This window comes from Mytilinidion resinicola (assembly GCF_010093595.1).
Source record: "Mytilinidion resinicola strain CBS 304.34 unplaced genomic scaffold BDZ99scaffold_1, whole genome shotgun sequence".
Lineage (NCBI taxonomy): Eukaryota > Fungi > Ascomycota > Dothideomycetes > Mytilinidiales > Mytilinidiaceae > Mytilinidion > Mytilinidion resinicola.
The window spans coordinates 790,329-808,124 of NW_022985437.1; the positions used below are offsets into that span (position 1 = coordinate 790,329).

The 17,796-nt window shown below is 55.0% G+C and overlaps 7 protein-coding genes across 7 annotated transcripts; 4 read left to right on the plus strand and 3 right to left on the minus strand.

Annotated features, from left to right (window-relative positions):
* Window positions 1-639: 639 nt before the first annotated feature.
* BDZ99DRAFT_456822 (uncharacterized protein) lies at window positions 640-2,605 on the minus strand. Its single transcript, XM_033718541.1, has 4 exons — window positions 2,072-2,605; window positions 1,985-2,017; window positions 1,819-1,934; window positions 640-1,763 (listed from the first exon to the last, which is right to left on the minus strand). The coding sequence occupies exons 1-4, from the start codon at window positions 2,561-2,563 to the stop codon at window positions 719-721; spliced, it is 1,686 nt and encodes a 561-aa protein (XP_033583986.1). The 5' UTR covers window positions 2,564-2,605; the 3' UTR covers window positions 640-718.
* Window positions 2,606-4,215: 1,610 nt separating this feature from the next.
* BDZ99DRAFT_470090 (uncharacterized protein) lies at window positions 4,216-4,932 on the plus strand (the record flags this gene model as incomplete). The annotated part of the gene is made up of 2 exons (XM_033721608.1): window positions 4,216-4,221; window positions 4,387-4,932. The coding sequence occupies 2 exons, from the start codon at window positions 4,216-4,218 to the stop codon at window positions 4,930-4,932; spliced, it is 552 nt and encodes a 183-aa protein (XP_033583987.1).
* Window positions 4,933-5,320: 388 nt separating this feature from the next.
* On the plus strand, window positions 5,321-6,061 carry BDZ99DRAFT_7421 (uncharacterized protein). Its single transcript, XM_033728865.1, has one exon. The coding sequence runs from the start codon at window positions 5,529-5,531 to the stop codon at window positions 5,910-5,912; it is 384 nt and encodes a 127-aa protein (XP_033583988.1). The 5' UTR covers window positions 5,321-5,528; the 3' UTR covers window positions 5,913-6,061.
* Window positions 6,062-6,906: 845 nt separating this feature from the next.
* BDZ99DRAFT_484066 (thiamine pyrophosphokinase-like protein 1) lies at window positions 6,907-7,723 on the plus strand (the record flags this gene model as incomplete). The annotated part of the gene is made up of 2 exons (XM_033722622.1): window positions 6,907-7,119; window positions 7,169-7,723. 2 exons carry the CDS (start codon window positions 6,907-6,909, stop codon window positions 7,721-7,723), a joined length of 768 nt encoding a protein of 255 aa, XP_033583989.1.
* Window positions 7,724-9,524: 1,801 nt separating this feature from the next.
* Window positions 9,525-11,823, plus strand: BDZ99DRAFT_375087 (beta-glucan synthesis-associated; the record flags this gene model as incomplete). The annotated part of the gene is made up of 10 exons (XM_033714958.1): window positions 9,525-10,310; window positions 10,358-10,405; window positions 10,456-10,762; window positions 10,812-11,060; window positions 11,112-11,272; window positions 11,331-11,422; window positions 11,469-11,513; window positions 11,577-11,655; window positions 11,712-11,722; window positions 11,778-11,823. The coding sequence occupies 10 exons, from the start codon at window positions 9,525-9,527 to the stop codon at window positions 11,821-11,823; spliced, it is 1,824 nt and encodes a 607-aa protein (XP_033583990.1).
* Window positions 11,824-13,281: 1,458 nt separating this feature from the next.
* Window positions 13,282-16,228, minus strand: BDZ99DRAFT_529178 (uncharacterized protein). Its single transcript, XM_033726398.1, has 3 exons — window positions 16,111-16,228; window positions 15,900-16,051; window positions 13,282-15,837 (listed from the first exon to the last, which is right to left on the minus strand). The coding sequence occupies exons 1-3, from the start codon at window positions 16,186-16,188 to the stop codon at window positions 13,389-13,391; spliced, it is 2,679 nt and encodes an 892-aa protein (XP_033583991.1). The 5' UTR covers window positions 16,189-16,228; the 3' UTR covers window positions 13,282-13,388.
* A 741-nt stretch (window positions 16,229-16,969) lies between these two features.
* BDZ99DRAFT_7507 (uncharacterized protein) lies at window positions 16,970-17,500 on the minus strand. Its single transcript, XM_033728872.1, has 2 exons — window positions 17,334-17,500; window positions 16,970-17,267 (listed from the first exon to the last, which is right to left on the minus strand). Exons 1-2 carry the CDS (start codon window positions 17,358-17,360, stop codon window positions 17,055-17,057), a joined length of 240 nt encoding a protein of 79 aa, XP_033583992.1. The 5' UTR covers window positions 17,361-17,500; the 3' UTR covers window positions 16,970-17,054.
* Window positions 17,501-17,796: the final 296 nt, after the last annotated feature.

Consider the following 17,796-nt stretch of genomic DNA (forward strand, 5'->3'; position numbering starts at 1 on the left):
GTGATTATTGAGAGACTGGGGGTGCCCCTGCGCCACCACCACGCTTCGGACTTCATGCAACATAATTAGCGGCCTTTCGTGCTGTGCTTTAGCACCGTGTTGGATTGTGCGGAGTCGCGCCAATCAGCGGAGTCACGGTTAGGTTGTGAGGTACTCGAGTGTGTTTTATCGGGTTTGTAAAGCCGGCCCGAAATTCAAAGCGCGGTAAGTAGCCTTGCATTTTCTTTTCTACAAAGTACGTACCCCGTGGGGCTAGGGTGTGCAGAGCGGCATCGACGGCGGTAGTGCCGCGTCGAGCGAGAGAGAGAGATAGAGATAGAGGAAGAGGGAAAGAATTGCTTATCAATGGCACCTTCCCCTGCCCTGTGTTTGAACGCTTGGGAGAAGGTTGGGTAAACTGAAATGTGGATTACATGTCGTGCTAGGGAAATTGAGACATGGAGAACGGGAGGGAGAAAGAGCATGGACTCTTCTGTACAGACATGAAAGGATCATTGAAGGAGATAACTCTAAAACGCCAGCTGATAGAAGGAAAGAAAACGTAGACAGAGATCCACCAATGCGAATGAATGTTAACGCCGTCATTCCCTAGCACTGGTAACAGTCGAAAGAACATTTTGACTGTCGGTTCAAAAGGCTGGGTATATAAAGCTGAGTCCGGGTATACACAGAATAACAAAAAAAAAGTGCTGGAAAAGAAGAAAAGAAGAAACGTAAATCATGCAGAAGCAGCCTTGACTCGCTGAGCCAGGTGCGAAAGTCGGTTCTTGATGCAAACTGCTAGGCGCGTGTTGAAATCTTCCTCTTTCATAACTTCACACGCGTACATGATTGTATCGCTAGGAACGGCGAGGCTAACAAGAACACCCTTTCTTGTTGAAAGCATCGGAGTGCCCTCCGAATATTGGAGGTATCTTTGAATGGAAGTGTGCTCCGGGTGCATGTTGTCGATCGCAAACATGCTGTCGCTGAATGGAGTGAGCGATTTTGCAGATTCAGGCGACTGCGTCGCGTTGTTGCATGTGGAGACCATCCAAAGGATGAGGGCGACGCGGTAGATGACGGCAGGAAACCAAAGGGGACGGTTACTTTCGGGCATCATGCGAACTAGACGCACGATCTGGCCTAAGTGAAACCAAATGCGTGAGGCGCTGCCAACTGAGTTGGTGCGCGCCCAGGAGGTAGAGAGGAACTGCTCTTGGGATACTTCGCCGCGGGCGAGGGCTTCGATGTCGGGGAAATGCGTCATAGTATTGAGGCAGACGAGGTGGTACATAACGAGGTTGGATAGGAGAATAGGGCAGACTTCCTCGACGCTGCGCATGCGCTTACAGCACAGAGCGTACCAATCCTGGAGGATGGATTGCACCTCACGGATCTGGACGAAGAGACGCTGAGCATGGCTGCTACTAGCGTCGCCAGCAAAGCAGCTCAAGCACTGGTAGAGGTGGCATACCAGCGACTGTAGAGGGTGGAGGAGAAGGCGGAGCTGAAGCTTGGTGAGGTCGCGAGACTCATTTAAGAGATCGCGGCTCATGAGGCGCTTGAACAAGTCGTAGAGAGAGGGAGGAGTCCTGGTTTGGCTAAGGTCGGTGCCATCATGGACCCTGGCCAAGGCCAAAGACCAGCTGTTAGCGGAACTGGCTTGCCATAATACATCCTTGTCAGGAAGGGCAGCAGTGAGTTCGGTGATGGCGAGGTTAGGTGCTTGGTCGTGGAAGAGGCTTAGTTCCTGATCTGCGATGACCCAGGAGTACACCAGTCTAGAGCAACGGTCAGTATGATGTGCGTGTTCCTTATCGCGTAGTCCGATCGTACCTGTTCATGCTCTCGTGCTGCTTCCATTTCTTCCACTCCACCTCAGTACCAAGCATGCCACAGAACTCTGGCAGAGCGTTTTTTCGGTACGCAAAAAGTCCGGAACGTCGAAGCATCTATAGCAAGTTAGACTAATGATGTTTCTGTGAATTGAATAAGCACTAACCGTCAGATATAGGTCTGATTGGCTCTTGGAAACCTTGAAACAGTCAGTATGCTATACAGAAATTTTTCATACACAGAGATCACTCACATCCATGTGCCACTTCTCGCCACTCCAAGCAGCTAGATTCATAGAGAGGAGCGCAGCTCGGAGAATGGTAGGGTTCTTCCAAAGAGAGATATCGTTGTCAGTGAGATCTGTCAACAGAATCCGGCAAGACTCGGTCAGGCCGTTCGTGAGATATCCTGCTTCCATGGTAGGTGTAGCAGAGGCGCCTGCAGCGAGGATGAGAAGCAGTAGAAGGCACGACGCGTTCTTATTGTCAGAGTTGATCAGTTCCATAGGGTCCAGAACGCCTGCAGAAAAATTCGGATAATAAGGCTCGAAACGACAGCTGTAAGACCTGAAAAGACATTCTAGTGTGGTTGTGGAAGGAGAGGTCGCAAACTCCTGATCGAGCTCTGATGATCGGGAGGCGACGGAGAGGGAATGTGACAGGCGGTTTGCAGCGCCGCTAGGGCCAGTTGTCGGCGACAGCGAGGTGTCGGCGCTCTCGAAAATGTGGCGGGCCTTGCGAAGCATCTCTCTTGTCGTAGTCATCAACGCATCTCGTGTAGAGGTCCGTAGGGACTCAATACGTAGGTTGTTGTTGAAGGCTTCCCGAAGGCGAGCGGCAGCTTGTGGCTGGATAGAGTCCCGCCAAACATTGGGATTCTTGGGAATAGCTTCTAGACCTTGAAGATAAGTTTTGGAGGTGCTTAGCTCTGGCGCGGTTGGCTCGCTTGGGTTGCATCGGAAGCATGGCCATTCATCCTTGAAGGATAGCATGGAATCAACTTCAGGAACTGTGCTCTCGCTCATGGACATTGAGGGCATAGATCTTGCGTGTGCGTGGCGCCGGGTCGGTGACGCCGAGGAAGCTGGCACTGACCATGCTGGTAGCGAGGTGGGCGACTCACAAAGCGAAGGGGTATCTTGCGTAGGAAACATCTGGCTACCGGCGAAGTTTGATTCCAAGTCAGAGGTGGGCCAGAATGATTGCATCGTTGGGTCGGTTGGCATGAAGTCGGGCAGCTCGCCCTCCACAAAGCCTAGACCCAGTGGCATCTGATTGTCATCTGCCCACAGTTGTGGGTTGAGATATTGATCAAATGAGTCCGTGATCATGGGCAAAGACTCACTCCCGGAGCAGAAGGAGTCTGGAGTCTGGGGTGTCAAAGTGCCAGAAAGATCAAAGTCACCATTGTCCATGCGAGGAGGAAACATGGAAAACCCTGGATCAGGGCTCCCATAGTCTGAGTAAGCGTCACTGACACTCTCACTTCGGCGTCCTGAGCTGAAAGGTGGGAGTACATGTAGCGTGGGCCGTCTAGAAAGGTCGGCCTGGCGGTGGCCAAACTTTGCAGGAGAAGGAATGTCCATTGATTGCGAGGTATGAGAGAGCTTGTGGTCAGGACCAGGTACGCTTCGAGGGGATTCTGTGCCAATAGTCGGGATCGACGAGGTTGAGGAGAATCGCTTGTGCGAGACGAGCTGCTTTTTAGCCTGGCGATACACATTGTCGGTAGTCCGTCTCGTTGAGCGAGCCTCGCATACGAGGCCCTTAGCTGCACATCTGGAGCATGAGGGGACCTGATATAGCAGGGCTTGATTAGCACGGAAAGGGAGGAGCAGGGTTCTCATTCTCTCAACGTACAGCTTTATCACACTTCGTCTTGGCCTTTGCACAGATGGTGCAGGCAATTGCTCTTCGCTGGCCGGTCATTGTTGCGAGGGCTACGAGAGATTCCCGTAGTAGCGGGGGGGATATAAAGCTGCCCCGAGGTCAGGCATGCTCTGGTTTCTCCAAATGTACGTCCTTTCCTTGAAGCATGGAGATATCACGGCAACGAGACACCCACGCTAGAGCACCAAGAAGAGTAACTAGACGAGAGGAAGTAGCGTCGACTTACGGGCACGCGTAGAGGTACGATGCTGCCGGATGCAAGAAGGGCAGGGTGAATGATGAGGGACGTGATAGGTGAACTAGTTGGTGGTGATAATGAGAGACAGAGTTCAGGTGATAGTGTGGCTACGAGAGAAGGCTCCGAGCTTTATATCCGGACATGCTCAGACTGCATCTGCGCGTTGGGGTGAACGTGGGGCACTGTCCAGCCGCGCAGATGTCCAGCCAGTCCCTGCGGCAGCGTGTCGATGCTGATCCCACAGCGCTGAGAGCAGTGAGGGTCTCCACAATGCCTGTAAGCCTGAAGAAGCAAAGGACGCGGCTAGTTTCACCTGCATGTAGCGACCAGGGCGGGAGCTGCATGCTGACAAGGCCCTGGCGGCATGAGACAGGCCAGCGGACGACGGCATGACGACGGGCTGGAGGGTTAAGATCGATTCGGGGCGAAGCGTGGTTGTAGATGGAGGCGGCAGTGTTGGCCGCAACGTGCCCGCGTCCTCGACGGCCTGCTCCAGCGCCGAAGCAGGCCAAACCTCGACTCCTGCAACTGCCGATCGCGTCGTCGGCCAGCACAATTAGCTGTCAGATGGCGGGTTGGTTGAGGAGAGTGCTGCGATGCGCGCAGTGTGGTGTTCGCCGGCCTCGCTCGCCGCGGAAGTCCTCCGTCAATCAGCCAAACCACGGCAATGGCACGCCCACGGGAGACGACCCATGGTGGCAGCCAACCGGGGCCAGGGAATCGCCATGTGGTACTGCCCGCGGCGCTTCTCGTGGTGCTCCTCCGCCTTGCGGCCCTGCTGCGGTTTGCGTCGAGGAGGGCGAGTATAGGCGGATCGACTCTAAGCACTGGCGGCGCGCCTCCCGCCGCCATCGCGGCACCGACAGGGCTGCCCTCAAGCACTGGGCAGATTGTCGATCCGGCGCCGGCGCTGCTCAGGATTCGTACATGGCGTCAACGAGCGTTGGCAGGATCGCGATCCCGGCCGCGTGCTGCAGAACAAATTAAGTCGCATTCACTTATCACACCACAGCGGGGTAGCTTGCCCTGCTGCTTCGGGTCATATCTGCTGAGACACTGCACACGGCGCACCCCCGCTGAGCCCATGACCTTACGATCGCCTCGGGCCCTGCTCTTTGCGGAGCTTTGCTCGCATTAATGCCAGCCTGCGGCCTCCATCATCGATGGTCCGCAGACAATCGAGGTTAAGTCACGTGCGCGCGTCCCAGCTGCTGAAGTCCGGCGCCGTCGACCACCCTCTCTGGTTGTGTACGCTGCCCATCGCATCGGCTCCAAGCAGACGGAGGGCCTTGGCCGCCTCTTGAATGCATCAAGCTTACGGCCGCCCAGGGCGGGTGGTAGTGCCCTTTGAGACTGGACGTGCATGACTGCGCGAGAGACTATCGATGATTCTGGAAACAATGACTCCGTAGCCTTATCGTGGAAGTCTTCTGGCACCGGCGAGCACCCATTCCGTAGACAAGAGGATTCGTACCCAGGCAAGCGACACCCTGCAATACATCGCCTGCGTGTGGTCTTGCAGGTTGAGTGTTGAGTGTTGCAAAGGTTTCCCGAGTATGCTTCGGATACTACGTGTCTGAAGGATGGGCGAGTGGAGTCGGTTACGGTGCCGCCGCGGATTCTCCGGGTGCTATATTATGGCACTGTTAAGAAAGCTAAATTCCTGTATTGGGCGGGGATTAGCAAGGTGTACCCTTCCAGAAGAATCAGCTATAGTAAGACTAACGCGAGGCCTAGAGAATTCACGTGGAGACAGCCGTGCTTCCTCTGCTGCAACTTGCTCTGAAACCCACAAAATACCAAAGACCCGGCGAGCCCAGTTAGTCGGCGTGGTGGGTATGGGTCTCCAGTCTCTCCCCCTGCTCGACCCGTACACCTATGTACACGACATGGGTGATTCGCACTGTAAACAACCCTGTCGTGCACAGAGGTGTACGAGCCGAGCAGGTAGGGAGACTGTATCGTGAAGTCCGCCAGAAAAGGCCCCAAAAAGAGACCTTCTAGAAGCATCGGGCAGTGTGTTTCGGGCCTCGGGTCTTACACAACTGTCCGTGGGCTCGGGCACGCTAACATCGTGTGTTGAGGCTGTAGAGTTGCTGGAGTGGCTTCTGATTGCTCGGAAACATTAGGGTCCTCCCGAGATCTGGAGAAAACGGCTATCTATTGGAGCCTCAACTGATGTCATGTACGGACTTTCGGGACACTAGTCACGGTGAGCATTGTTCCGGTGCGTACCACGTGGTAGGATCACCAGAATCGAGCCCTCCAGATGGCCCAGCCTCGTTTTGGAATCGAAGCGAATACGCTGTGCTCTTCCCTCATTCATGAGAGCGGCTGCATGCATTCCCTGCCCGCATTGTGAGACGGAATGACTTCCGACTCCCTGGGTGCCGCCTCTTTCGCTATGCGACGATGGTGTGGAGTGCGCTGATCTCGTGCTGCCGGTCTAAAGGATGACGAATGTTCGTCGAGGTTGAATGAGGCAGGAGTCTTCAAGAAGTCGACTCGGACAGCTGCAAATGCGAGATAGAGAGCCCGGGCGCCCCGACGATGACTCCTGCAACGTCGGTGACTGGGTACCAACATTAGCCTGGCCGTAAAGCTGGACTACTCCCTCGTGGCCACGGTTGCGCAATATGTGGGGGCACCGTCTTGGGGTGTGCAGTCGGCTGGCGGAATGTTGGTAAATTTGCCTTGTAAATAGAAATTCATGGTGTTGATTGATGGTTAAAAGACAGTTGTTCTAGAAGGCCGCTAGAAGACTTGTGCCCCATCGGCGCACAGCCGGCATCGCAGCCATCGACAAATCACCACCAAGAAAGACCCGTGAGCTCATTCACCTGTAGATTGCTCTTGGAACCTACCGCTACAATCGTTAATTCTTCGATTCAAGTTATCTGGTCGTTACCTGTGGAAGAGTTGCTTCTCGCCACTTTTTGGGAACCCTACGAAGGGGAATCCATGGAATTCACCCCGGCTCTGTTCCTGAGCGACGAAGAACTCCCAAGCGGATCAACGGTCCCTGATCTCTTGATCTTGAACCAGCCGATCTCTCCGTTTGAAGTGTTTGAGAGACTATGGCGGCACTCGCGATACCGCATCTGTGCAGATGGAGGGGCCAATCGGCTGTTCGACATATTTGACGGCCCCTTGGAGCACGCCAGAGCAGACTTTGTATGCATACCGTCAGTCAAACGCCTACCACTTACTGATGGATTGACAGCTTCCCAGTATCATTCATGGCGATCTCGACTCGTTGCGTGACGATGTCCGTCAGTACTATTCATCGAAAGGAGTTGAAGTGTCGCAAGACCCAGATCAGTACAGCACAGACTTCAGAAAAGCCATACGCAAGATTGAGAAGACCGACCTCTCCTCGCCGCGCCGGGAAGTGCTCATCTTGGGGACTTTGTCGGGTCGCGTTGACCAAGGACTGGGCCTCCTCCATGAAATGACGCGTGAGGAGACGCGGAATCCCAATTTGCGATTGTGGCTGATCTCAGAGACCAATGTATCGTGGATACTGAGGCCAGGGCGCAACACCATCTCCACAGGCCTGTCTGCGGGGTACTTCACCTGTAATGTGGGCATCGTTCCCGTCTACGGACCGGCCCAGATTACCACGTCTGGGTTGGAATGGGATGTGCAAGACTGGGCAACGCAGATGGGCCACCAAGTGAGCACCAGCAACCACGCCATGGGCGAACAAGTTGAGGTGGAGACAGATGCGTCGGTTCTGTTTACCATTGAAAGGCGTCGACGCCTGCCTGAAGGTTGAGACTTGGAAGGATAGCGGCCTAGATGACAGATGACGCGTGCTGTTCTGATATCCATGGCAAGGAGCTTAGAATTAGACTTTGGCTATGTCTAGATCCGCCTCGTAGCGTTGTTGTCGACAAAATTTACCTTGTTGACTTTATGCGGTCATAGACTTTGGGTGCGTCCTCTGATTCAGAGGGCTGGACGCACAGATCTGCGGCATGTTTGAGTGGTAGACTACCATGTATGCGGCGGACGCGGACGGCCTCCCGAGCCTAAGGTTCAATGTCACGTCGAAAGTGGAAAATGGCCGTATCACGGTTTTTCCGTCGCCGAGGCGTCATGTTTAGATTTCTCCTTCGCAGTTCAACGCGCTGAAGTATTCTCGCAAAGACTGAAGTTTGGAAGGCTAAGGCCTTCACAAAGCTTGAGGTTCAAGTCCTGGTTCATGGCACCCGTTCCTGCTATGGACCTAGCAGAATCATGATAGATAGCGCCGGGCGAGGCTGGGCGGGGCTCTGATGCTGTAAGCGCATGTCATCTCTCTTGAACAAGTCCAGAACCGTAAGGCGTTTTATTTCCTCGTTACGGGCAGCCTCTTGCGATGGCGCCATGAGATTAATCTGAAAAGCATCGCCCACACAGCACGTGATGCGCCCAGATAGTACAGCATGCAGCCACGCAGAAGCTGTTATGGTCTGTCTGCTGGACACGATGGGGAGCAACGCGGTGCCCTGGAGGCTCCCCGAAAACAAGGGTCCATGGCGGCTAAAACGTTGCGGATGAGCGACACCGAAAGCGGCGGGCGAGGGGCGCCCCTGATAATCGCAAATCTGCTTGGCATTCCACCGCTGCCCACTCACACCACGCTGGACTTATCTCCCGCTGGGTACGAGCACCGCTGGCCCCGGCTCCTATCCCAGCCTCGAGCGAACCTGCTTTCTATTATTATGACCTGAGAGCCTGCCCGCTGCTGGCGTCCACACTGCCCTTTCCACGATTCTCGCAGTCACAACTGTCGTTCTTCACCGTCGCGACTCCATCTGCCGTCTCCGGAAGCAGCCTGCCAATTGCTTTGACTCGGCCAGTGCCAGGAGCGGAAACCCAAGAGCCACCTTCCTTGGCCGAAACAACCCTGGAGCCCATCACCAGAGCACACGCAACGTCACAAACAAACCATGGTCCGCTGAGCCCACGCAATCGCCCGCCTCCCCGCCGGTACGCCTGCGCTCGTCGCACCTCCAGTCGCTACTCCGTTTCGCTGTCGAATGTCGCCCACACCGCGTGCAGCTCTCTCTTGATTCATCCTGGTGCAACACGCGCATTGAGCCAGCTGCTGTCGCCGTGATCTCGCTGGCATGGCGTCCCCCGAGAGAGTGGCATCGCGAACCCCGTCAAATGGCTCGGCGAGCGTGGAAGAGGCAGAAGTCGAACAATATGGCAGGACATCGTCAAGCCTTTACGCCGAAGCGGCGGCGGCGGCACTTGGACCACCTAGCCCGAGCCCCAGCGTTATGAGTCGCTCGACGAGCACTCCAAACCTCGTCCCAAAGCAGACCGCCGTGAATTCACCCCCGCCTGCCCAGCCCGCGCCGCCGAACTGGAGATCCAGCTACATCCCCACCGTGTCGTCTCTTCTCAATCCAACCACCCCGCTCGAGCCAAGAAACGCATTCACCGAAGACAGCAGGCGACTTAGCGATGGATCTGGGTCCTCATCCTCAAATTCGCAGACTCGTGCAGTGGGAGCTGTAGAAACATCCCGAACACCTCGAGGCCGTCCACCCGTTCGCAGACCGGTATACCTGAATCCTCCCGACATGTCTGGGGCGCAGCATTCGCCCCCATCGAGCGTGCGGGACTTGGGCGCAGACTACACCCGCTACTTCAATCCTTTCTCGGACAGCAAGGGAGGCTCTTTCGCGGATGGCACTGCTTCACGGCCTCGCTCTCCAGCAAGCACACCTGGACTAGGCTCGAATCCATTCAACACGCCCCGAGCCTCCACTACAAAGCTCAACATTCAGAATGACCCCGAAAAGGCAACCGGTGCTGCGGTGCCCCTTCTATTCATGGATGATCGTTTGGGCGCGCCATACTCGGAGAAAGCGGGTTACGTATATCCATCGGTGGACGAACCGGAGACTGACGATGACATGCATCTCCCGCGGCCAGACGACGATATCACATTCAAGGTACCCTGGAAAGATCATTTCAACCGCGAGAACATCGTCTCAACCTTGGGTATGACTTTTATGATCATCGGCTTGTTGTTTGTCTTCGTTGCGCTTCCCGTCATGAGTTCCATGGGCGTTATTTCGTACAACTCAGACCAGACCCCTCTTAATCAGATGGGATACGGCAAAGAGCAGCGCGAGGAGTGGGCCATTGTAAATAATCTCACCTATTCGCTGCTGAAGAATGTCAGGACGGGCCTGATAGACCCGGCGACGCCAGATCGTGCCAAGACCAGGAAGAGCCTCGATGGAGAGGAGCTCGAGCTCGTGTTTAGTGACGAGTTTAACGACAACAATCGTACGTTCTACGAGGGTGACGACCCTTACTGGTATGCTCCTGACATCTGGTATGGAGCTACCGTCGATCTGGTATGTAAGTCTACATACATCAATTGATCCTGTCTAATCTTGCGCAGGACTGGTACGACCCGGACGCGGTCACGACGTGGGACGGCACGCTTGAGGTATGTCACTACGGCCTACGCTGGCGACACGATGCTAACGCCAGTCATAGATGAGGCTAGATAAGTTCATAAACCACGGAGTAGGGTATCGATCGGGCATGCTCAATAGCTGGAACCACCTCTGCTTCAAAGGTGGCATTTTCGAGGTGTCAGTATCGCTGCCCGGGCCTGCAGGTGTCATGGGCCTGTGGCCGGGCGCGTGGACGATGGGCAACCTTGGAAGGCCTGGTTACCTGGCCACAACTGAAGGGTTGTGGCCTTACACGTATGACTCCTGCGACGCGGGAATCACGCCCAATCAATCCAGTTCCGACGGGCTGTCGCGTCTGCCAGGTCAACGGCTCCCCTCTTGCACTTGTGCGTATGCATGGCTAATTGCTACTGAGTTCTGCTAACCGAGCGAAAGGCCCTAACGAAGACCACCCAACTCCGGGCACGGGGCGTGGCGCGCCAGAGATCGACATCTTGGAAGCGGGTGCCAGCTACGCAGGAATGCCCATCATCACGCAATCGTATCAAGTTGCCCCATTTGACATATGGTACTATCCTGACTACGAGTTCACGGAATACCCTGACTACAGTATAAGCTACCCTAATGGCTATACCGGGGGTCCGTTTCAACAAGCGTTATCTGCCACCACTAATCTTAATCATGGTAATGTATCACGATCCGACCTTCCAAAGCTCTCGCTGACGCTCCCTGCAGACTGGTACGACGGCAAGGCATATCAGAAGTATGCATTCGAGTACGTGCCCGGAGAGGGTGAAGACGCGTACATTGCGTGGTATGTGGGCGATCAGATGACATGGAGGTTGGATGGTCGAGCGATCGGCCCTAATGGCAATGTCCAGAGTCGCCAGGTTTCGGTAAGCAGTACTCAGCACTTACGCACATCCTCATACAGCCGTGCTAATGGTGTAACAGCAAGAGCCGATGTCTCTGGTGTTGAACATGGGGTTTAGTACTGCCTGGACATTCATTGACTTTGCGAAGCTCGTCTTCCCGGCGGTAATGCGGTTGGTTGTTTCTCCTAGCGTGACAGAATCCGGCTGACGATGATAGGGTCGACTATGTGCGGTGGTATCAGAAGCCAGGGAACTACTCAGTGTATGCTCCTCGAGATGCATGGCATAATGGCACACGCGTAGAAGGCAAGCTGACAAGATGCAGAACATGCGATCCGCCCGGGTGGGAAACGACGCAGTACATCAAGGACCACATGAATGCATACACGAACCCGAATTTCACAGTAAGTGCACGCACTCCACGCAGCGATACGAAGGTGCTAATTTGACGGTGCTGCAGAAATGGGACCAGTGAGTACTCCGATGGCCGTGGTTGGAGGTGGAGTGCGCGGCTGACTTGACGCAGGACCGGGCATGCATGGCCCAAGCACAAACTCAACAGCGATTGCTGAGGAAGCGCGATCGATGATGAGAGGTGCGCGAGGTTAAAGTAAGAGCATCTTGATATGGCTGGCCGGCTCGTAACCCACAGTTCTGTCGGGATGCTTATCGGCTAGCAGGGCTGGGCGCGCAGCGCGCTATGCTCGCCTGGGCAGGAGCCAGGGCCGCAACAGCCCGGGCAATCTGGCAGCGACATCATCTGCGCACGGCGGGTAGCATCAATTCCCCAAAGGCCCCTAAATCCCCCCCTCTGGCCGGCCCAGCGCTGCTCGCCCGGCTTATGACGGCCCCGGCCGCGTCGCCGGCCTCCCAAACGGTGCAGCCTTCTGGGGCAGCGCCACTTTCAGGTCATATTGGGCGCCTAAGCAGCGCTTCCGGCAGCATTTAATTATGGCTTACAACCGAGCATGCAACTGATCAGCGCTATCCGACACACCTCGACAGTCGACCCCCGCCCCGTATCGATGCGCCAGCTTCCTGCGCCAACCCTCACCAACCCTCACCAACGGCCCGTCGTGTGGGCCGAGCTCGGCGCTCCTTCGCAAGAACCTAGGCCGTCCACTCTCTTCGTCTGCGACGCGAGCGTCCGGCTCTTCCGATGCCCGGAGAGCCCTCGGGCCGGTCCTCTCGCTCCCCACGCGTGCTTCCATCGTCCAGCTCCTATCTCAGCCACCCTCACAGCACCATTCCAGCCCCCCCTTCGACCTCGACATATCAAGCTTCACCCCTATCGCACCTAGCCACCACCATTTGCCCGAAAACCCTCACATACTTCTCGGAACATCCATCTAGCTCGACTTGTACCTTGGCCACGCCACATGTTTCTTTCCTCTTCACGAACATAGACTCGCGCCCCATATCCTAGATTCCCGGCCTCAACGACTCTTCTTTGCACATAGAATACCTGCCTCAGCAACGGGCAGTTCGACTCGGCTTGCATTATCCGGCGCGGGCTCATAATATTAATATTTAGACTTTTTTTTTTTTTTTGGGGGGGGGGGGGGGGTTCTTCGCTCCTGGCTGGCTTTGGATACAAGCGCTCACGGATGCATATATATAATGAGTGCTGTGGTTGGAATAGATGTGGATTGCATGAATGGGCTGGGGATTGCGTAGTGCATATATTAACGCAGCGCGGGTGGATGGGGGCGGATGGCTTTGCTTGAATACAACGTGTTTGACGATATTTTGTTGTGTTTTGTTAGGCTCGTGAGAATTGAGCGTTGTGATGTGTTCGCCTTTCGTACCGTCTCGATATGCTCTCAAGCCTATGCGCAATACATGATCTTCGCTCCCAGGGTAAAAGCAACGAGACAGCAAAAGGATCAAATGAAGTCAATTATATCATCGCAACGTATATAATGTAACCGTCTATGCACCTTTGTCTGAGTAAGATCCGCACGTCTGCCTCTCATCACATATGCTGTACTGTCCAAGCCCCCATTCTAGCGCCGAGTATATGCAAATGCAAGTAAAAGCGTTGAAGGGAAGGAATAGAGAAACGGGAAAGAAAAAGGGAAATTTTGAGTTCAGAGAGAGAGAGAGAGCTGAAGAATGAAGAGCACGTGTCTCCGACTCACTTCTTCTCCCACCACGGCGCCGGCTTGGACAGCCGCCTCCGGCCCTGCCTGCTGCAATCGCTGCTCGAGCTCCGGTGGTTGCCATCGTCCTCGCCGCTGCTGTCTCCGCCATGCTCCTGCAGTCGAGCTCGCTGGGACGATGGCATCATCTCCATCTCCCCGCCATCTCCCTCTGCTGCTGCTGCCGTCCGCACGAAGCTCTTCCGCGCCAGCGGACTCCGCCCTCGACCCGACGCCGAGGGTGTGCGGTCGCCTAGGCGACGACTGCGGCGGGGGACAATCAGCGAGTTAAACGGGTTCGAGTTCTGCGGGTCCGTAGAAAGGAGTGAGGTGGACTGGGAGGGGATGCTGGAAGCGGCGCGGGCCGGAACCCGAATTGCGTCATGTGCGAGCGGCGATGGAGGCCGCGATGGGAACTCGGCAAAATTCAGGCTCGTGTTTGCGCTGGTGCTGCGGCTTCCACGGGCGGGATGTTGCGAGAGATGGAGGTTGGTCTTGGAGTTGTTGGTCGACTCGTCCGAGAACGAGTCGATGGACTTCTGCTTCTTGGACTTCGCGAAACTGGCTTCGCGGTCGCAGGGGACTCGGCGGTCGGCTTCGTAGAAGGCGCCGCCGGCTGGGCGCTGTGTGGCCTGCGTGTTGTGGTAGAGACGGGCGTCCTCGGGAGCGACGAAGCTCTCGACGCGGCGGGGCAGGTAGACTGAGTTGCCCGCAGAGAAGGCTGTGATCATTGAGTCGATAGAGTCGCGGGGATGGAGAGGGATGTGAGGAACATGAGGGTTCCGAGGCATCGTGTTTGGCAAGGTGAGGCCGGAGTCGTTGGACTGATGGTACCAACCACCGGGGAGCCGCTCTGCGGGTGCGAAGCGACCCTCCAAAAAAGCTGATGGCTGGAGGGGGACGTGGACCGGCCGAGTATCCTTTTGCCTCTCCGCTGCCGGCTTGAAAGTCTCGGGGATCACATTGAGGTCATCTCCCATCGCTTCTGCGTGCTCAATGGCAGCTTGAGGCGTGGTCGTCGTATCCGCGGCTCCAGCATCGGCTCGAGGGCCTCCCCAAGTGCGCTGCCCGGCTGTGAAGATCCCATAGACCATGTACACCCAGTTGAAGAACGGATTGATAATGAACATGAGGGGGTAGAGCATGATTTTGTATCGGCCAAGCTTCGCGGCGAAATACAGCATGAGGATCCAATTGAGCCCGAGCGAAATACCAATAAATCCAACAGGAAGTTGCTTGATTGTCTGGGATGTTGTTAAGAGAGATATGACCATGATGAAGAACAAGAGCGCAGTCGTTCGGATCGTGTTCTGCATGAATCGAACGGTGCAGAGGACCGTGTAACGCTTCCAAAGTCGTATATCTGTCAGCATGCATACCTCATTTGTGATGAAGCCTAGGAACCACCGGCGGCGTTGCTTGAGCAGACTCTGGTAGGTTTGGACGGCCTCTGTCTTGCAAAACGCGCCTGTGTTCATTTGGATCTGGTATCGCTCTTTCGTGCCGATCATGAAGAGGTGCGTCAACCAACGATCCTCACCGAGGTGGCATTTCCCGTAATCGAAGAGATCGTCACACTGTTCAGCTTTGTCGGCGAAGTAGTACTTTGCCATCTTTCGGAACGCAGAGAAACGGAGAATGGTGAGAGCGCCAGGCAGGCAGGTCACTGCACCACAACCCGACTCGACAGAACGCTCGAATAGCTGCCCGTGGATGTACTCCATGTCTTGGAGTATGGTGATCAGAGAGTTCTTCTCCGTAGTGGATGTGATGACCCCAGTCATGGCCAACATGTTCTTCTTGCTTCCAGGCTTGAGCTCCATCTCGTACATAAAGTTCTGGATGCAAACTTTGTCTAAGATGCAGTCCGAGTCGATAAAGAGCACGAAGAGGTTGTCGTTGCGCTTGAGGTAATCCGTATAGATTTTGTCAATCAGCTTGAAGGTCCGCTTTTGGCAATGTCGCTTGCCGCCGTGCGGGAATCGAGAGACGGTGATGCGAGTGCTCCGATAGGTAACGTCGATACTCTTGGGATATGAATCGAGAGTCAGAGGGACACCAAGCTTCTCAATGGTGTTCAAGTAGAGTTCGTCTTCTTGATCTCCGTCGAACGAGAGGAAGACGTGCAAGCATGATGGAGGATACTCGCAGTCGACGAGTGAATCTACTGTTCTCAAAAGGATTTCCGGGACTTCCTTATAGCAGGGCATAACGATAACAACTTTGGGCGCCGAGTTCTCATCCAGAACGGTCTTGATCCGAGTGGTACGTCCAATGGAGTGTGTGACTAGCTGGTAGACACACAGCAACCAGGGTATAATGAGAAGGCCGGAGAATGACCAGAAGGCGAACCACTGCAAGAAGGAGACCACCTCCAAAGGGAAGTACTGGGTTATTTTTGCGGGAAGCGGGAGCGTGACGACCATGATCGGAAGGAATATCATTCTTCCAATAGTTAGCAACTAATCATACGGAAAGCAGCTAGTACCTACCGGAGCAGCGTGAACACAACCATAATGATAACAGCCAAGATCTTGATGCTAAGGTTCTCCGCCTTCTGATAAACCTTGACGAGGCAGTAGAGGAATGCGGCTAGCCAAAGAAACCACTCCAAAAAGGCCGCTAGCATAATCGTTCCGACAATGGCAACATAGACAATCTGAGACACCACAGTCAGCTAGAGTCCAGATTCAAGTATATATATTGAGGAATACTCACATCTTTGACCGGCCACGGGTCCGTAATGGCGCCCACTCCATTGCCGTTGACTGTGCGTGCCAAGACTTCACTCCACATGTCTGTCCAGCAAGCTGTGGAAGCGAAGGTTCGAGTCGAGGATTACGAGCGGTGTAACGAGTGAGGGTCCAACGAGAGAGGATGGACGGGTCAAACAGAGATAGATAATGGCATGGACTAGTAGACGTTGGGGGACGTGGGGTGGTGGGTGAGGTTTCGGGTGGCTGCTGGGTTCGCAGTCAGTACGCAGTCTCGGAGCAGAAGTCTGAGTTAAGGCGGCTTGCTTGAATTCAATGGCTGGCTCCCGATCGGGCTTCTGCAGCAGGCTACGTGCGTGGGCAAAGGACAGCGCGGCAAGTTACCCGTGATCATGGACACTGGGCCACACGTAACACAACAGAGCAATTGCCAGCCCGCAGCACTTGCTTGTGGCACAACGCTAGAGGAGGAGCGGGATGCTTTTGGAAACCGAGGAAAAGAAGTCGACTTTAAATACCCGAGGCCGCACCACGTTGCAAAGGTGAACGACCGAGCCGTGTGAATGAACAGGGAGATGGCGGTCAATGGTATTCACCACGAGGGAAGACAAAAAACGAGAGCGCTCGAGAGGCTGAGAAGTAGTGGAGCTGAGGACTCTGCAATGCCCATAGCTGAAAGAGACATGCTGAGAATGACAGCAAGTGATGATAGCCTATCCCGGAAGTATCGCCTTCTTGAGTATCTAAACGAGCACTCCCCATCGTGCCTACCGCCATGAAGCCAGATGACGCTCAACTGGTCAATGCTTAGAATATGACAACGCCCCATCTCCCTCCTCGTGGCCTCCTCTGGGCGTGTTGTACAACAAAACCCGGAGGCGTATGCAGGAACTGCAGTTTGCAGCCCCAATCTCACCGCTGCATCTGAACTGCATCCTGCAAGTAACTTCACCGAGGCTGAAGATTGATCTCGGCCCCCGAGCTCTCGTGTGCTCCGTGTGTCTGACTTCCATTGAAAGCTCCCACCGGCGAGGCTGATGAGAGGGTCGGTGTTGAGGTTCTACAGACCCTGGAGGCAGATATTGCCAAGCACACACTGGGCGTCAATCGACCAGCACCTCGCCGTGCATGGCGAACAGAATTGAGCCTAGCGGAGGCGTCCTGGTGTTTCGTTGGCCTCTCGGTCACGGTGAAGGTACGAAGGAGCTCGTTTTTCTTGAGTCATACCATGCTACTGAAATTGGGCGAGGGCATAGACGCGAGAAAACGAGCTCCTTCGTACAAAACGCGGAGAAGGCTCGAGGATATGTGACTGCGCCATTGATGCTATCAGGAAGCTCGTCTGCTCCAAGCCACCATTGCTCAGCAGCAAACTTCCTCCTCTGACCACCCGCCACGAACAAGTTCACAAGACTGATTGAAGAGGGGGAATGCAAGAGATGCCTCACCTTCCCCTTGTCCGAAGCTCGGGAGGCCGTGCCGATCACAGCGGTAACGTGGTGCCACGCACGCTAGGCACGAGAAAAGTGGCACACTCACCAAATACTCTGCTCGTCTGTACACCTGTCTGCCACTGTCTGGGGTGCTTCAACAAGTTTCCACATGGTCCAAGGCAAAGGGGCTATATCTCGTTCAGACTCCTGGAAATGCATTGAAGCACCTCAAGCAGTAGCAGACAGGTGTACACACG

What these genes read in the sequence shown, in the direction of transcription:
- BDZ99DRAFT_456822 (XM_033718541.1), bottom strand. Translation starts at nt 2,563, where the DNA reads ATGCTTCGCAAGGCCCGCCACATTTTCGAGAGCGCCGACACCTCGCTG. An exon ending in GCGAGAAGTGGCACATGGAT is followed by an intron (nt 2,018 to 2,071) that starts GTGAGTGATCTC and finishes GACTGTTTCAAG; the next exon opens with GTTTCCAAGAGCCAATCAGA. An exon ending in AATCAGACCTATATCTGACG is followed by an intron (nt 1,935 to 1,984) that starts GTTAGTGCTTAT and finishes AACTTGCTATAG; the next exon opens with ATGCTTCGACGTTCCGGACT.
- BDZ99DRAFT_7507 (XM_033728872.1), bottom strand. Translation starts at nt 17,360, where the DNA reads ATGCCCTCGCCCAATTTCAGTAGCATG. An exon ending in CGCCCAATTTCAGTAGCATG is followed by an intron (nt 17,268 to 17,333) that starts GTATGACTCAAG and finishes ACGAAACACCAG; the next exon opens with GACGCCTCCGCTAGGCTCAA.
- BDZ99DRAFT_7421 (XM_033728865.1), top strand. Translation starts at nt 5,529, where the DNA reads ATGGGCGAGTGGAGTCGGTTACGGTGCCGCCGCGGATTCTCCGGGTGC.
- BDZ99DRAFT_529178 (XM_033726398.1), bottom strand. Translation starts at nt 16,188, where the DNA reads ATGTGGAGTGAAGTCTTGGCACGCACAGTCAACGGCAATGGAGTGGGC. An exon ending in ACCCGTGGCCGGTCAAAGAT is followed by an intron (nt 16,052 to 16,110) that starts GTGAGTATTCCT and finishes GTGGTGTCTCAG; the next exon opens with ATTGTCTATGTTGCCATTGT. An exon ending in GCTGTTATCATTATGGTTGT is followed by an intron (nt 15,838 to 15,899) that starts GTTCACGCTGCT and finishes AACTATTGGAAG; the next exon opens with AATGATATTCCTTCCGATCA.